The following is a 16,682-nucleotide window of genomic DNA, read 5'->3' as shown; positions in this document are numbered from 1 at the left end:
GTATGGTTATAACTCCTCCCGCTGAGTCAAGCGAAGCAAAGCAAAGGATGTCGGCTTCTTGCGAAGGCTACTTACACTATCCTTGGATCGGAGTCATCTTGGCATGATTCAATGGAACGTACTTCGCCCTAAGACACTTCCTTTCAACCATGCATACCTCGTCCGCCATCGGTTAGTGCTGCTTCTTTTAGTTTGTCTGCATTGATACTTGAGGCCGCCTTCCAAGAAGCAAAAAGCAGCGGAGCAAATTGCTTGCTAGTGGTCCTTGCCATAACATGTTGAGAATATTAGGTGAGGTCATCTGGACTTTTGGTCGAAATGTATGATGATGTCGGATGGCGTCTGTAGAGCTGCGACGATTTCAGACCCGGCCACACATCTCAGATCCCACATTCGTACTGCGTTGTCAGTCGAGCGTTGAGCGATCATGAGGAAGAAGAGTAAAATATGCGATCGGACGATGTCAAATGCCGGATATGCTTACATACAATACGATCATCAAGAACGAGTACACGGTTATATAGAACCTCGAAGCGAGGATCGGTCGGAAGTCGAAAGTTGGTGGCGTGTTGCGTTTTGCGTTGTATATTGCTGTGTCGTGATTCAAGATCATGAGATAGGTGTGATGCGGAGGAATCAAACCGAACTCATCCTAGAATGTTCTCCTCCGTCTTTGACCCCTTCTTCCGATCCTTATCTTTCTTGGATCTCTTCCCTTCCTTCCTGGACTTTTCCAGCTCAGTGAACTGACCGTCATCGCCTATGACTGGCAACTCTGAATCGCCTTTCCGCTTCCTTTTCTTGTCCTTCTTCTTCACTGTTTGCGAACGTTCGTCGACCTCCTCCTCCACTTGATCCTCCGCTCGCTTTTTCCTCTTCTTGTCTTTCTTGCCAGACCTCGTCCTTTCTTCACCTTCATTCGTATCTTCACCCGCTATAGTTACCCCTTCGATTTCTCGTTCTGCTTTTATCCTTTTCTTCTCTGCTCTTCTCGCCCTTCTTTCTTGCTTGCTCTCGTCTTGCATCTCCTTGTCCTTTCCTTTGCTTTTCCGTCGGTCGATTTTCTCCTTCTTGTCACTTGATTTGCTCTTACTCCCCTCTGCCGATGAGCTAGCTTCGACCTCTACTCCTACCCTCGATGAAGATGGTCCAGCTATCTTGTCCGCGGCTTCCTGCGGTGTAGCACTCCCACTTCCGCCACTAGTACTACCAGACGCACTCAAGAGCTCCCCCTCATCATCGTTATCCTCCTTAATATGCAATACCTTCCCTCTTAGGAACCTAGAATACAGACCTCTTCGAGCGAGTTCTCGTCCCGCTCGAGCAGTAGCGTTGATCGATAGTTTCGGCTTGACCACTATAGGCTGTTGTGTCGATATGATCTTGCCTTTGGAGTCGGCTATTATAGGTGGAGGTGCCCAGGTTGATGGTCCAGGAGAAGCGGAGGGTGAAGCGGGTGTGGAAGAGGATGGGGAGGAAAACAATGATGCGGCTGTTGCTGCGAATATACTATGGTCGATAATACTATCAGCTTTCTATGCATGCACGAGGCTTCCCTAACACAGAGGAGCAGATATAACGAATGAGAGACAACACTCACTGATCCCAAAATGGTACAGCTTCATCTCGGTCTTTGCCTATTCCTGATAATGTCTTTTTTTGAACGACGGCGAGGGGTTTGACGGAATGACCGTGCTTCAGAGCTACATCGTGAAAGTAGGAATGAGACAATTAGTCAGCATACATCGTAGCTGCAGACATTGTAGCTGGATGAGTTTGGGGTATTGGCTGGCGATGCGTTTACCCACCTGTACCTTTGCCTTGCCAGCCGTGTTTGTGCAGATGAGCAGCAGGATCGAATTTTGGTTTTTTGCTCATCGCGACCATGCTGATCGGTTGTGCTGCTGCTGCCCTCTCCCACTTTCGCTACTTGACCAAAGCAAGGATTCCTCGGAGATACGAGATTAGTCGACTAAGCGTTTGGGCCTTGAGGCATTCGTTCTTTGCGACTTGCAGCGAGCGAGATAACAATAACAACCAAGATTCAGATAGACAGACCAGTGGACCTGTGAATTCTGAAATTTCAATATTTCAATCGTAAATGAATACCGGAATGAGCCTGACTCCCGCTTATCTAAGAGTCCACGTTGAATCTTCTGGTATCAGGCTCATGCACACTCTTGACTTGAACATTGATTCGCGTCTTCACTTCACATTTGCGAGCTGACCATCATATCTTCATCCTCAAGTCGACGCACGTTGGGAGACTGTATACTGCATTTCCATCATACTCCATTATGACTCAATTACCCAACGGTATACAGCCGGAAGCTTCAAGCTCGACGTCGGCGCAACATCAACAAAATGGTCATATAACCGAAGGTCAGCTATCTCGTTCAGCATTTGGCTTCAGGCTTGGTCATGAGAAGATGAGCTGACGTTACAAAACGTCTATTTATGCAGATGAAGCATCCTTGTATGATCGTCAGATCCGATTATGGGGTCTCGAAGCTCAGAATCGGTACGTCCGACCTACAAAGCTCGCGACATAGCTGTTAAATCCCAATGCGAAAGGAATCTCAGCTGATTTCCTAGCAGTATGCGATCGTCCACTGTCCTGATACTGTCATTACGCGGAGTCGCCCATGAAACCATCAAAAACCTCGTATTGGCAGGTATAGGGCGACTGATCGTGGCGGACGACAGTAAGGTCACGGAGGAAGATCTGGGCAGTGGATTCTTATTCAGAGAAGAAGAAAACGCGGTAGGACAAAATGTCAGCTTTCTCTGACGCTCTTTCCTTGAGAGAATGATAGCTGACGAGTCGTTAAATTTGAGCATTCGTAGAGGACACAAGCTGCTTCACCGCAAATATCAAGTTTGAATCCCCTAGTATCCCTTACAGCATTGGAGACATTACACCCGTTCATCGGTGGATCGGAGGGGGAGATAGTGGATCTGCTCAAGAGGGAAAAAGTCGATGTGATTGTGGCGTGTGATCTACCAAAATCTCAATTGGTGAGCTGTTCCAACATGAATCTCCCTTTGGATTGTCAGCTCATTATATCCCTGCAACGGCATGCAGGAAACCATCGATGAAGCTTCTCGCAAAGCTGGATCGATGTTTTACGCTGCAGGGACATATGGGTTTCACGGATATGTCTTCGCTGATCTAGGCGAAAGCTATGAATACGTATACAAGTGAGCTTTGATTGTTCTCTCCTTCTGCAGTCCAGCTGGAGAACGTTCAGTTTGACAGATTCTTCTTCTCAGCCAAAAATCTACGCCTGAAAACCCTTCACCTGGTTTAGCCAAGAAGATACTACTGTACCCTTCCTTCGCCTCAGCGCTCTCGCCTGCAAGCTGGAGCAAACCGGCTACAGAAGCAGAGAATGGCGGGAGTCCGTATAGAGGATTAATGAAGAATCAAACTAAAGATGCCGCGCCAGGAGTTGTTTTAGGTTTACTAGGTGGGTTCATTTACATAGTACCCCTTCCGTAATGTCTGGTCAAATCAGCAATATTAGATGTCAATTTCAAAGGAAGCTGATTATCTCACTCTTTCTAGCTCTTTGGGAATTCGAGAAGAACAACGGTACTCTGCCGTCGGGAGAAGAAAGCCATGTGTCTCAAATAAAAGAAATCGCAGAGAAGTTGAGGGTGGATCTGGGTGTGAATGTCAGGTCTTTGCCTTCTGTGGACGAACAGATGATACAGTGAGTCCTGGTTTATGTGTACTGCCTTACGAGTCCAAGTCGATCCTTATAGACTTGGCTTCCGCGAGTGACCATCATTTCGCGTGTCCTTACAAATTAAGCCGCATGCGCTTACATTCTTACATCTTTTCTCTAGGCATCTCGCAAAACACGCAACACACCTCTTCCCTCCCACTCTAGCGATCTTAGGAGGTCTGTTAGCCCAAGATGTCCTCCGAGCGCTCAGTAGGAAAGATCGACCGATAGTCAACCTCTTAGCTGTAGATTCGATGGGCGGCGTAGGAGTGGTCGGTAGATGGAGTATGGGCGAAGGTGTGGACGCATAGTCACATTCGCATTTAGCCAATAAAGCGCGAGGACGCCGCTTGAGGCATAATAGAGCGATCATATTTTGTACATGTAACACAATATTTACATGTATATATACATATAATACAACATTTACATGAGGAATCGTATATGCCATCAGTGCGATTTCAACCTTGGTAATCTACTTCGAGCTTGTTGGAGTGCCGGTGACATTAATCGAAAGACACGGTACAAGCATGTCTCACCTAAGTTTGCGCGGGCTCCTCCAAGCGATGGCATTCAAGGATGCGACGGCGATCCGCAGCTCACGAATCGAGACATTCGGACGTTGGGTTTGAAGAGACCATGCCTTCCATACCGACATCCTATATTCTGGCTGTATGCTCATGAAGCTAATTCATCCCTCATCCTCGTCGTGCCCCTGAGTCTGAGTCTTATCGATCTGATCTTTGACATCAATCTTCGTTGGGCCAGTGGCACTCGTATCGGATCCTGATGGCTTCTCGACTCGCCTACACCGAGATCACAATTGCATGGATGAGTCAGCTCAGCTCCTACAGAATTCGGCTTCTGCCAATGCTGAATGCCGGAAACGATGGAGGGCCACTATTTAGACGATGAATGATCGACTCACCAAGTCTCATGGTGTTTCGTGCCGACCCTGATCAACTCGTTGATGAATCCGATGTCGGAACTTCTGGCTCTGAAGAGGTCTGATTGGAGTAAAGTCAAGTATATGAGTGATGTTGGGAATCTGTAGCGAGGACGGTTCAAATCAGTTAGCTCGATAGTATACGTTTCATTAAACTAATCTGAGCCAGGAAATAGGAGACGCAAGATGATATGAGATGAGATGAGATGAGGTGAGGTGAGGTGAGATGGGGGAGAACTTACATTATATACTTGATATACTCCGGATCTCGCCAATATTCCAGATATTTGAGATAATTGATGAAGCTCTGTTTCTGGAAGTAGCCTTGAGTAGCTAAGGAATGGATATATTGGGGATTCGACAGACATTGAACGAACTGGAAGATAAGCAGCAGATCAGCAATATTTTCGAGCCCTCAAGAGTTCTTCTCCCCGTCGTTCCAAGCGGTCAGATCCGTGAGTTGGGTACTGAAGTACAAGGGAATCATACCCACCTCCAATTCTGCTTGGAAACGTATCAAGTTATTCTCTTTCTCCTCCGAACGGATAGGTTGCGTGCCGTCCGGTCGGGCCGGGGGAGGAAGAATCGTGGGATATTGCTGCATCGTCTTCTATCTGCTCTTCGCTTGGTGCTGGTGGACGCCTCTCATGTCATCGTTTTAATGTTGAGTCATCTCAGGCAGATGTCATGGTTGACTTATTTATGCTTCATGCGGCAGACAGAACTACGAACGAGCGGAGTTGTGAATTATCTCCGGTCTCACCAAGCGCGACTGCTTTCTCACCTCCCTGTGCCCTGGGGTAGGTGATACTGTACTTCGTCAGGCGTAACAAATTTCATGATAGTGATCATCTATGCATGGGCTCGTTTGAACACTCCATTCGATATACTCTACTCTTCACTCTACATCATGAGCCACCTTTGACGGCAATCCGCATCAAGGGTGATTCCTTCTCCTTCTACTCCTGTTCCTAATTCTCCTTGCCACGTTGACCCTCTGAGTGTCTAAAACGATCGTCCTGCCTTCCTCCGGCGCGGAAGGGATGGGCGGATTCCTCAGTGCTATATTCATATCAAAACTCGGATTCGTACTATCCCCTCGGCCCGCAGCGGACCACAAACCGTCATCCTCCGGTCGTGCGATTCCCTGCGCAACGGTGTGCATAATGGTCGACATCCACGCATACATCTGATCTTGGTTATCCCTCTTGCTAACTCTTTCTGTCAGACCGTTCAATGATGTGTCCAAGTGTGCCATGTTGTTAGGTGTCGAATGAACATTCATCGTTGTGGTTGCGGTCGGAAGGCTTGATTTGTGATCGATGTCACTTTTCGGGTGCCCGGTCAGACGGTCTTGAGCGGTCGGCGCCGGAGTTGGGCGCGCCGATATGAGTGAAATACATTGCGTTAACATAACGACGAAGACGCAGGCGCGGAACATGATCAACCTATACCTCTCTTTGTCTTCGGAACTGATTTTTTTTAGCCACTGAGGGGATCTTTTAGATGTTTGCACAAGTCGCAGGCAGTTCCAAGTAGTCTGCAGTGATTGTTACACTGAATTGTGAAGATGAGATGCGCACAGAGATGATGAAACAGATTGACACAGCGCTTTCTCATTTATAAAGTGGTCTGCCTGCAGTGACATAGATGCTCAGTGGTCGGTCGTGGATGTAGAAACAAGAGGCAGGTTTCAAGCTGATCAGAGTGAGACAATTCTCTTTTTTTTCGGTCTGTTGATAGACGAATTCAGACGATCTAAGCGTTCAGAACGAGAAAAGAGTTCCGACTGCGGTATTTGAACACAGCCAGATTCCAGTATCTGACCTTCTGCTGATCTTACCAAGTTTCATATACCAATTATGGAGTGAGGCGAATGTGCTCAAAATAGTCCTCTACAGAAGCGGGCTCAGGCCAAATCGCTGTCAATCATCCTCATTCGGCTTGGCCATTTCGATGCAGACCAAAGAATGGGGATTTTTTGGGGCCAAAACGGATTCCTAATACGGCGCATTATCACTTGTCTAAACGTCTTAGTTCAGCGACTAGAGTATGACCCATGAAGAGGGTCTGCAGTCATCCAGTTGTCGCTCGATTGATATGCTTTCTAAGCATCGCATTAATCGTCGCTGACGGCGTAGGCGGAGGAAGCGAAGCAAAAAGCAGGCGGCAGTCACCGCCCGAGGACTTGTTTCGTTGCCACCCAACTTTCTTGAATCCTTCGCTTGACTCGCACAACGGTCTATTGTCAGATTGTCGCTGTAATCTTTCGCGAATCATTCATCGTCCTTTTATCTACGTCCGTGACCGCCTAGACGCAACCTCAAAATCGCAATGCCGATCCCTATTCCCCAGCAAATGGATCTCGAGCTCTTTCCCACTTTGACTAAAAGCCAGATCGATGCAGCTCGGACTTCAGCTTGGTACGACACTTTCGAGGATATAACGTTTCCGAGTACCGTCATTGATTTAGCAGAGCTAGGGGAGGAGAGTAATTTTTTACATGTGAGCTATCATTCACATCCGTCAGCTATGGCACGGACTTGTGGTATCACCGGACTGAACCACTCAGATTAGTGGCTTGAGGCGGATTCGATATTCTTACCTGAAGGCAGCCAAGGGTGAGTCATCATTCCCACACCAAGCCTTCAAAAGTTGGACGGATCGTATTCAAACGACTGCTCTTCTAGTCGATACCAACCAGAACCAGTGACCTCTGATGCAGGCCCGAGTCGACCAAGAAGCAGATCAAGCTCAAACGCTTCCTCCTCAAGTTCAACGTCATCGTCATCTGAAGCTGCTCCAACATACTACCTGCCAAGGACCAATGCTGCCATAAGAGACGCATTGGAGAAGTATGGGGGGTCCGTGTTTCCAAAACTCAATTGGACAGCGCCCAAAGTATGTCTATGTCACATCTTCAATTCTTCTACATCTATCCCTGTCGATGTATTGACCGCTTGATTCGGTGGTCATAGGACGCTGCGTTCATCTTACCACAAACAGCTTCTGGGCCGTTACATTGCACTTCCCCCGCAGACGTTTACCTCTTACTGAAATCGAGTGATTTCATCTCGCATGATTTAGAGTACAAGAGAGCGTATTTGGGATGTCAACGTGAGTTAGACTCAGAGGATGTTGAAGCGAAACGAGTAGAAGTGGAATTGGTCTTGAAGAAGTTCGAGGATATCAGTCCTTCGAGGGAAATTAGGTGTTTTGTCAGGAACAACATACTCATAGGTGAGCCAAGAACAAAATCTTCCAAGAAAGTACAGACCAGCCTTCGTACGTGTGCTGAGTAATCGAGTTCAGGTATAACCCAACGTGATACTGTGTTCTATGATCACCTGCAATCCGAAGAAACAAGGGATTTGATCACCCGTACAGTCCGTGAATTCTGGGAAGACGAAATAAGAGAGAATTACGCTGGCGGAGACGACTGTGAGTGAGGGGTATCATATCAGAACCTTTATTTACTTTTTCGTGCAAAGTCAAGCATGGAGTGTTGTGCTGATGGTGGCGGTTAGATATATTCGACCTATACCTTTCACCCAATCTCGATTCAGCTCGAATAATGGATTTCCAACCTTACAGATCATCAGTCGATCCCCTACTATTCTCATACGAAGATTTACTATCGATTCTGCAAAGCTCAAATTCGATCGACACCGAGAGTGCAAGATTACCGATTTTGCGATATATAGATTCGAAAGCTCATCCGGGAGCGAATACGAATGCTCCGACATATCAATCGAATATGATGCCGATAGAAATGATCGAGTTGAGTCAGGGTAGGAATATGCAGGAGTTCAAGGAAGCTTGGGACGAGGCGTTGGCCCAAGGGATGACGGAGTGAAATGCATGTTATCAGTACTGTATATGGTATGCATGGTACGGAAAACATCCAAAAACTCATCATATGCGCTTGCCCCCAAACACGATATCGCACTTTCGTGAGAACAGTGAAGTGTCCCTGGAAGACCAAGTCCTCAAAGTGTCATCCTTCAAGACGTATTATCATCTTTGTCGTTTCGCCTTCCGTTCGGCAGCGATGTTATCCCTCAACTTCGCTACTGCTTCTCGATCTCCCTTTTGGATCTCGTACAGTGTCTTACCGTCCCTCGTCACCCCGGCCCAAGCTTTCAACACCTCATGCGTATTCGCTTTGAAAGTCTCAAAGGGAAGCACCTTCTCCTCGAGGTCGTCCGTCTTCAATCTCCACCCCCTTGACATGTCCTCCGACGATTTACTATTCGCCCATGATCGTATAGCATAATCCATCCCCCAAAGAGATGCTCTCATAACCACGTTCGAGAGCAGGCGAGCTCTGTTGAAAAGCAACGTATTTCCGTCCGATTTCATCGTCCAGGCTAAGCACAAATCCTGTTTCATATCGGTGAACAGATTCAGGGTGTGTTCGTCTTCAGTTTTGTCTGTCTCCTTGGAATCAATGTTCAATCCTTGAAGTCGACTAGCGGAATCGAGTGCATCAGCTCGACTGAAACGCAGTCTACCTGAATTACGTCCCGTGGCAGTCGTTGTCCTTGGCGTAGGCGTAGCCGTTGCCGTTGTAGGCGGAACCCAGGTGGCGATCGTACCTGACGTACTCTGCTTGTAGTAACGGGGCTGAAATCGTGTTTTGTGATCTGTTGCCCCCTCCATAGACCACGAAGGGGGAGGTATGAGCTCGGTACAATGGGCAGATAACCTGTCTTTGATAGCAGTTGCGTAATCTTCAATAGACATTCCACTGGTGTAGATGGTATCGGGGTTAGCGAGGTACGAATACTCTGGCATTACGCCGTGAGCAGTCACTACCGATGGTCGATTCTCATCGTCTATGGTACAGTACATGCCAGCCATGAATATCAGTATGCTTAGATACTCAGCGGACCCCTCAGGAATGCTCGAGCTTGAATTACCTACTGACCGACAATAGTAGATTCGTCATGCTCAGCGTATGCGCCTTCCCTGCTGCTGAAAGAGTCTTTTGCGATGATGGGCCTGTACATGATGATTGGGTGGGAGCACACAACTTTTCAATCATTTAATACGGGGGGTGCGCTTTGGGATGGGTAGACTTTCTTAAGATGTGACATATTTATACGGCTGCCATAAAAGGGTTAAGTAAAAGTGTCTCCTCTGCTCCTCTGCGGAAGCTCACAGATGTTGGATTCCAAACGGTTCCTACTGTGAAAGGAACGCATGTCTTCTGAAAGCTCGATGCAGCGTGGCGTGCAGAAGTCGCTTTGGCTTCTGTATCTACAGTACTGAGAAGACAGACCTGAAAAGGACGAGGAATCGATACTAGCGTGCCAACAATGCTCGGAGTCCCCTTGGAGTAGGTGACTTGTCAGGCAGAAGGCAGCCCTATCATGCATTGCTGAAATCAAAGGCTACTCAGATGTACTGCGTTGTCCCATGCATGACTTCCTGTCAACCACGAGTAGTCCTGGATGACCTTATCAGCTTCAAATCGCTTCTACGTTCGTTCTCCCACGCCCGGAGGCTCATTTCCGTGTATTCCTTGAAGAGTTGAGTCCCGAAGGCCTCGTCGATATCGTCCATCGAGAATGCCTTGTAGGTCTCGAGCTGTTCTGTAGTCAATGTCGCAAATTTAGATCTTATCATATAATCCAACGCCCACAGAGACGCTCTAAAGATAACGCTCTTCACATGTCGATCTCGGTCCATCCGGCATTTGTCGGACGAGTATCGACGTACACACCACTCATCCCTGAGCTCACTGAGGATGTCTCTGTCTCTGTCTCCTTGGCGAGCTTGAGCTTGAGCTTCAGCTTGAACCCGCACCTCATTGTCCAAGTGCTGCTCACCTGTAGTAATACCTATGGCCCCCTCCAAGTGCGTCTGACAATAATCGAGAGCAGCCGATGTGCAGATATCCAGGTTCCATGGAGGCATACAAGAGCTTGAACTTGGATTCGCGCTTGTTCCGTCGTCCAAGTTCCAATCTTGATCCCGAATCCCAGTCCACACTGCGATCGGCTCAGATGAATCCAAACTATAGCGCAATCGCGAGAATCGCTTGCTGTACGAGTACCCCGCCCTCAAAGACCATAGCGGCGGAGGTAGAATCTCCACGGACTGCTCTGACAATCGAGCATGCACTGCAGTAGCATAGTCGTGCATCGTCATTCCCCGCTGGTATATCGTCTCGGGGTGAGTCAGACCGGCGTAAAGAGGCTGCATACCGGAAATCGAGGCGATGCTGTGGCAAACAACGATCCGGGGCGATTGACCGGGAATAATAGTCGTTTCCGTCGTCGAAACATCCGATGGATTCTCCTGCTCACGATGTGACGGGTCTCTTGCGGTCTCCCAGGTATGTTTGACTACGAAGTGTTATCACCGTTAAGACAATACTATATGCAGTATACTCTGTCGGGGTAGCCTGTGGCGAATTCGAGACTACATGCGGATGGCAACTCACCAACAGGTTCTAGGCTATAGTCGTAGTATACCCCTTCTCTAGCATCAGGGGCATCCTTCCTGAAGATCATGGGGTTCATTGCGAAGGGTGGTCTCACTAAGTGCTGGTCTGTTGAAAAGTGTTTTGTTGCTCCGCATGAATGCCATTTCGATGTTGGCCATTGAATGACTTTTGTGCAATACAGTTGTATAAGCGATACGATCTTATTAGAGCAAGCTCAGATTCAACCCCTCACTGAAGGGTCGAACAAAAGGAAGGGAAAAAGCCTTCTCACAATCAGATCAGAACAGCTCTTTTGGCTAATGAAAGGTAAAGTCTAAGATCCAGACAAGTGATATGATATTTCGTGCATGTCATGTCCGGCATCAAGGCATAAGGCATAAAAGAGTGACGTGAGGTTAAACTGATTCCTGAAAGAGAAAGGGTATATAATGATAAATCGCAGCGATGGGTGTAATACGAAAGGAGTGTGTGCTAAATTGGGATCGAGACATACCGAAATCTATATTTCTATATACAATCAGACCAGAACAAGAGAAATAACGAGCGTTTAGTGTATGTGAGCAGACCATAAGATGAGTAAACAAGCAAGCAAGCGGATAACCAGATTCAATCAAAATAAACAAGTGGAGCCAGTAATCGTACACAGTTGTGTGATTTTTCTTTCCTTCTCTCGCCTTTGTTTTCCCCGCTTCCTCCTCCTTTTTCTTTACTTCCCTCCTGGGTCGCTTACACTTCACCTGTTTTATCTGTTCTCAAAGATAATGTAGAACGTCACAAGCCCTCCTCAACCTTATCCATCTTCTTTCCCATACCCATTGCGCCCTTCAAGGATTTCAACCACCCCTTCTTCTGTTCACCCGTCTTCAGGGTCAACACACTAGCCGCTCCAGGTGTATTGGGTCTTGGCGGCTGAGTCTCGTGGAGGTTCAATCTTGACGATCGTTTCTCGACCTTTTGAGTACCGCCAGGCTTGGATAGATCCGTGATGTGTCTTTCTCCTTTACTACCATTATTGTTGTTATCACCTAGTAAAGCTCTAGCTTTCTCTCGGAGAGAAGCCATCGATGAGCTGGGTTTGACAGCCATCATGAATCCCTTGCCGGAAGACAGGGATCCCCACCCTTCACCTTGTCTCACGACGCCTGGTTGACTGGCGATGAGGCTCTCGAACATGACTCGGCGAGGCGAAGAAGGCGAAAGATCATCTTCCTCTGCGTCAGACATAGAAAGCGGGTCGTACTCTGGTCCAGCGACAAAAGAGGGTGAAGGAATGGTAGGCATAGTGTTGAAGTTCCGTAAGTTTGACTCGGACTTGCGTTGAGGCACTTTGGTCAGACCTCGAGTGGTCGACGAGCGTAAAGCAGGAATGGACGGGGCGCCTTTCAGAGCGTGAGATGAAGAGGTAGCGGGTGGCTTCAGTGGTACGAGTTGAGCGACGTCGGCTGTCACAAGCGACGCTATCAGCTTCGAAGCATAATATAGTGGGATTAATGAAACTTACGTGTGTTTGATCGGGAGCCGGACACGGGTCGTTCTTTTTCCGAACCAAAAAGCTTGAGCACATGCGACACTAGAGAATATCGCTTAGTCAGCTCATATCACCAGAGATCTGTAGTGAGCTGACTAACCAGTCGGCCTTTCTTTCTTGTTCCTTTTACCTTGTTCCTCCAACCACTTGTTAGCAGCCAAGACTTTCGCTTCTGCCTCTTTGACATCCACGGTTTGTCCTGTAGTCGCCCACTTGGACGGCGTGGAAGGCTCCACTTGGATGGAGGATGTTCTCAAATGGGATGGAATGGCTTTATCAGGTGTTAAACCGAAATGTTTCTGCAATTCCTGGTCCTCTTTTGCATTGAGCTCCTGAGGTAAAGCTAAAATCGGAAGAGGAGGTTCTCGTCCTTCGGCAATCGCCTTTCGCGCATCCTCAATGATGCTTTCGACAGATTTGATCCAGCTTGACATCTTATCTAACCTGTCATCCATCTGAAGAGCTTCCACAGATTTCGTTCTTGTGATTCCGCCACTCCTAGAAGTCGACGCATAAGAGTCTATCGATTGGCGAATTTCCTTTTGGGTGGATGAAGCATGTATAGTGTCTTCGCTTTCGCCTTGGGACGATGCGAGGATCTCCATTCGATCACCACCTGACACTTGCCGGTATCTGGTTGTTTGCTCTTTGTCAGCGACAAGGATTTTGTTCCGCAACTCTGGCAAAGGTGATTCGTCGTCTGATGCAGGGAACACCTTTCCAGTCAAGGTGTCCATTTCTGCCTGAGGCTTTCGACCGTTCCGTCTGACTTTCTGAGGCGACGGTGTGGGTTGTCGATTAGCGGATGAACGTTTCTCCCGCGCTACACGTGTTCCGTCTATCAGCTGCTATGCAAATGGACATTCAATGCTGAGCAGCTTACGAGGTGACATGGGCTCGGCCGGTTTCATAGGCATTCTACCCGCATCATGGTTGAAATGCACAACTAATTACGGTAGATCAGCTGAGAATCTGAACAAGGGTCATTCATCAAAAGCTGACTCACTTGTGTCAACCTCTTTACCACCTTCTTTGACCCTGATATCCACCTCTTCTTCGCGAATATCCACCGTAACAGCCCTTTCAAGCCCCAAGCTTCGTCTATCATCGACTTTCCTGGAATCCAGCTCCACCAATGCGTCCAGAGATATCGGTCGGGGAGGTTCAGGTGCATGTCGTCTGATAGCTGCAAGGGCTTCCGCAGCCTTTGCTTTTTCATGTTTGTCGGCGGCATGACCATGAACAAGCTTTCTAGTGCCTTCCAGTGAACGCATGGTTCGAAGTACCGCCTCTTCCTTTGACTTGGGTATTGTCGAAGTGGACGATAAAATCGATACCCTCTTGTCCTTCAAAGTAGCAGTCGAGGTAGCGTGGGAGAGAAGAGCTTGATTGGTATTTTGACTTGAAGCGGAAATCGGTCGAGAGAGGTTGGTAAGCTGTGAATCTGATGTGCGTGGAACCACTTTCTTATCGGCTGCACAGTATTAGATCAGCTTTTCAGTTTCATCCGAGATGATCAGAACCAATGACTGACCTATCAATGCCAAGTCCTTTACTCGTAACGGCCGAGCAGGTTTGAGTACTTTCGTGGCTTTGTGCGAGCTATCAGCTTATACTTCTTTGCGCCCGGAACACCTGAGAGAGCTCACGAGTTGGATCATCATTCTCATCCTCCTTATCCTTGATCTCACTTTCTCTCTTGCGCAAAACAAGCTTTCTCAACTGTTCCTTCTCATCGATATTCTCCTTGTCCTCCTCACCGTCTTTGGCGTGATATGTATGGCTGACTATAGTATGTTGCTTGATCGACTCGCCAAGGGCAGGTGTAGTCGCTCGATGGGAGTGCCTGGTGGTATCCTTGTCTCTGTGAGTATGGTGCCCGTCTTTCTTCGTCTTTCGCTTTTTCTTCTTCTCGTCACCTGCTTTGACAGCCGCAACCGCTTCAGTGTAGACAGCTGGAGGTGCTGTGGGCAAGGGTACAGTTTTGCGATCATAACCGTCGAAAGAAGCTGCGGCTCGAATAAATTCCGGAGTGATGAGGACGCTAGGCGCTTGAGGTTTGAGGGCGGCATGATAGTATGCTTGCATTGCTGAGATGCGGTAAGTCGGATCAGGATAGATCATGTACTGAAGCAAATTCTCCAGATCTATCATTGTCCACGGATTCTGTCAGTTGGGATAACTTATCTTGAAGGGGTGCCCGGGTGCAATTGGGTGGTCAGGCTTACCTCGTGGTATAGACCATTCGCCAACCCAAGTTCCACGTCTGGCCCGCTCGTAGTATACGGCCAGCTCATCGGCAGTCTGGAATTCTTCCGATGCGCTTTCTTCGAAAGGTGTCCGTCCCATCAGCAACTCGAACATCGTGATCTACTCCACGGACCAGTGAATTAGCTAAAGTTCCAAATGCCGTATCGGTGGTGATCAGTCACTTACGCCCAAAGACCAAACGTCGGCAGCTCGTTCATCGTGCGGTAAACCTTGAGCCCGTATTGGATCCATGTACTGAATGAGTCATGACTTGATCAGCGGACCCCTCTGTGGCCAACCGTCTCAGGAGGTACAGAACTCAGCTCACCTCGGGTGTACCCCACGCAAGAGAACTCAGGAAAGGACTTCTTGCGCTCATATCGTACTGTTGAGCGAAACCGAAATCGACCAATACCGGGATATCATTGTGGCTAATCAAGATATTCGCAGGCTTGATGTCGTTATGCGTTATCCCTCTTTCATGCAAGTACCCGACAGCCGAAGCCAATTGGCGGAAGTAGGGAATCGCAATATGAGGTGCTAGGCAAACTTGAATAAGTTGTGGTAGGTGAGGCATTATGACCCTGAACGATCTATTTCAGCACCGTCCGCACAACCTACCGTACTGCGTAGCAGGGTGAGGAGGATGATCACTCACAACGCATAAGTAGGAGTAATCACAAATGCCTCAAACTGGATAATATTCGGGTGAGGCTCATGTCGTAAGGATCTGAGGATCTTCATCTCGCCCCACAAAGCTCGTACCCTCGCCGCTATAATTCCTTGTTCAACATCCTATCGGTAAACTTCTTCATCAGCCAAACAACCTTTCAACACCTGGAAGTCAAATGCTAACTTACGGGAGTTCTCCGACGATGAACCAGTTTGATAGCCACTTTCGAGCAACCACCCAGCATTACACTTCTCTTACCCATCGTGAGGATCGCCCGTTCGTTGACGCTGTACGTCGAATCACCCGGACCATGATTCGGGAGCCGATGAGCGTATCTCGGTTTACACGACCATACGGAACCCCAATTGCCGAACCCGATTTCTTCTAGGAACTTGAAACCTTCTTGTAATTGCGTATCCCTAATGCGGAAAATATCATCTGTTCCAGGGGTGATACTGCTTATAGCTGGATCGAGGGTATCATCCGGTCCCTCCAAGTACTCCTCTTCATCTTGAAGGTAGTGATGATAATGATGCCCTTGAGAAGCACCTGCATTTGTGCGAATCTGATTTGGGTTCACATGATATCCACATTCATTCACAGCTTGTTGCGCGCGTTGGGTGTATTTATCGCCCTCATCATCATCGTCCTCGGAGTCTGAACAGGTCAATAAAGTCGAATTGCTTTCGATGTTGGAATGGTTTTGGTAGAATGGAGATTCAGGTGAAATGGTGTTGTAGGAGATAGTGTCGAACTCGTGGTTTGGCGGAGAAGGCGTAGCGGAGAAATCATATGTGAAGGCCGAACGTGAGTCAACGCGTGAGATACCGGATGTTCTGGTAGATGTGGAGTTTGACAATTGGTGTTGATTATTGGGCGATGGGATGGGTGATAAATGTTGTTTTTGTTGGGGTTGCGACTTGACTTGAGGTTGAGCGGGCGAGCCAAGACCCAACCTCAGCCGGATCTTGGACTTCTGCTTGTTCAGTCTCGGTTGGGTGTTGACCATTTTGCAGAGTTCTCAACGGTAGAAGTACGCAAGGTAGGTAAGCAAGCAAGGATGACAAGCGACAGTGATCGAGAAGTAAAACAAAGTGTGG

At 48.0% G+C, this 16,682-nt stretch overlaps 8 protein-coding genes across 8 annotated transcripts; 2 read left to right on the top strand and 6 right to left on the bottom strand.

The window, feature by feature from the left end:
* Positions 1-647: 647 nt before the first annotated feature.
* I303_105547 (uncharacterized protein) lies at positions 648-1,887 on the bottom strand (the record flags this gene model as incomplete). The annotated part of the gene is made up of 3 exons (XM_018408304.1): positions 648-1,509; positions 1,601-1,703; positions 1,809-1,887. 3 exons carry the CDS (start codon positions 1,885-1,887, stop codon positions 648-650), a joined length of 1,044 nt encoding a protein of 347 aa, XP_018261995.1.
* Positions 1,888-2,297: 410 nt separating this feature from the next.
* I303_105546 (uncharacterized protein) lies at positions 2,298-4,042 on the top strand (the record flags this gene model as incomplete). Its single annotated transcript, XM_018408305.1, has 8 exons — positions 2,298-2,382; positions 2,464-2,521; positions 2,599-2,776; positions 2,848-3,018; positions 3,086-3,201; positions 3,274-3,470; positions 3,569-3,716; positions 3,853-4,042. 8 exons carry the CDS (start codon positions 2,298-2,300, stop codon positions 4,040-4,042), a joined length of 1,143 nt encoding a protein of 380 aa, XP_018261996.1.
* A 380-nt stretch (positions 4,043-4,422) lies between these two features.
* On the bottom strand, positions 4,423-5,281 carry I303_105545 (uncharacterized protein; the record flags this gene model as incomplete). Its single annotated transcript, XM_018408306.1, has 4 exons — positions 4,423-4,537; positions 4,660-4,779; positions 4,920-5,053; positions 5,171-5,281. The coding sequence occupies 4 exons, from the start codon at positions 5,279-5,281 to the stop codon at positions 4,423-4,425; spliced, it is 480 nt and encodes a 159-aa protein (XP_018261997.1).
* Positions 5,282-5,614: 333 nt separating this feature from the next.
* I303_105544 (uncharacterized protein) lies at positions 5,615-5,935 on the bottom strand (the record flags this gene model as incomplete). Its single annotated transcript, XM_018408307.1, has 1 exon — positions 5,615-5,935. One exon carries the CDS (start codon positions 5,933-5,935, stop codon positions 5,615-5,617), a length of 321 nt encoding a protein of 106 aa, XP_018261998.1.
* Positions 5,936-7,011: 1,076 nt separating this feature from the next.
* On the top strand, positions 7,012-8,533 carry I303_105543 (uncharacterized protein; the record flags this gene model as incomplete). The annotated part of the gene is made up of 6 exons (XM_065969192.1): positions 7,012-7,182; positions 7,255-7,298; positions 7,368-7,578; positions 7,656-7,917; positions 7,990-8,118; positions 8,205-8,533. The coding sequence occupies 6 exons, from the start codon at positions 7,012-7,014 to the stop codon at positions 8,531-8,533; spliced, it is 1,146 nt and encodes a 381-aa protein (XP_065825264.1).
* A 161-nt stretch (positions 8,534-8,694) lies between these two features.
* I303_105542 (uncharacterized protein) lies at positions 8,695-9,689 on the bottom strand (the record flags this gene model as incomplete). The annotated part of the gene is made up of 2 exons (XM_018408309.1): positions 8,695-9,515; positions 9,608-9,689. 2 exons carry the CDS (start codon positions 9,687-9,689, stop codon positions 8,695-8,697), a joined length of 903 nt encoding a protein of 300 aa, XP_018262000.1.
* A 424-nt stretch (positions 9,690-10,113) lies between these two features.
* On the bottom strand, positions 10,114-11,207 carry I303_105541 (uncharacterized protein; the record flags this gene model as incomplete). Its single annotated transcript, XM_018408310.1, has 2 exons — positions 10,114-11,030; positions 11,129-11,207. 2 exons carry the CDS (start codon positions 11,205-11,207, stop codon positions 10,114-10,116), a joined length of 996 nt encoding a protein of 331 aa, XP_018262001.1.
* Positions 11,208-11,902: 695 nt separating this feature from the next.
* On the bottom strand, positions 11,903-16,591 carry I303_105540 (uncharacterized protein; the record flags this gene model as incomplete). Its single annotated transcript, XM_065969191.1, has 12 exons — positions 11,903-12,573; positions 12,633-12,701; positions 12,760-13,482; positions 13,543-13,605; positions 13,666-14,133; positions 14,194-14,250; positions 14,309-14,806; positions 14,888-15,029; positions 15,096-15,164; positions 15,238-15,493; positions 15,568-15,704; positions 15,770-16,591. The coding sequence occupies 12 exons, from the start codon at positions 16,589-16,591 to the stop codon at positions 11,903-11,905; spliced, it is 3,975 nt and encodes a 1,324-aa protein (XP_065825263.1).
* Positions 16,592-16,682: the final 91 nt, after the last annotated feature.

The sequence above is a fragment of the Kwoniella dejecticola genome, chromosome 6 (assembly GCF_000512565.2).
Source record: "Kwoniella dejecticola CBS 10117 chromosome 6, complete sequence".
Lineage (NCBI taxonomy): Eukaryota > Fungi > Basidiomycota > Tremellomycetes > Tremellales > Cryptococcaceae > Kwoniella > Kwoniella dejecticola.
Note: the sequence above shows the minus strand (reverse complement) of the source record. Positions and strands in the feature narration are given on the sequence as shown.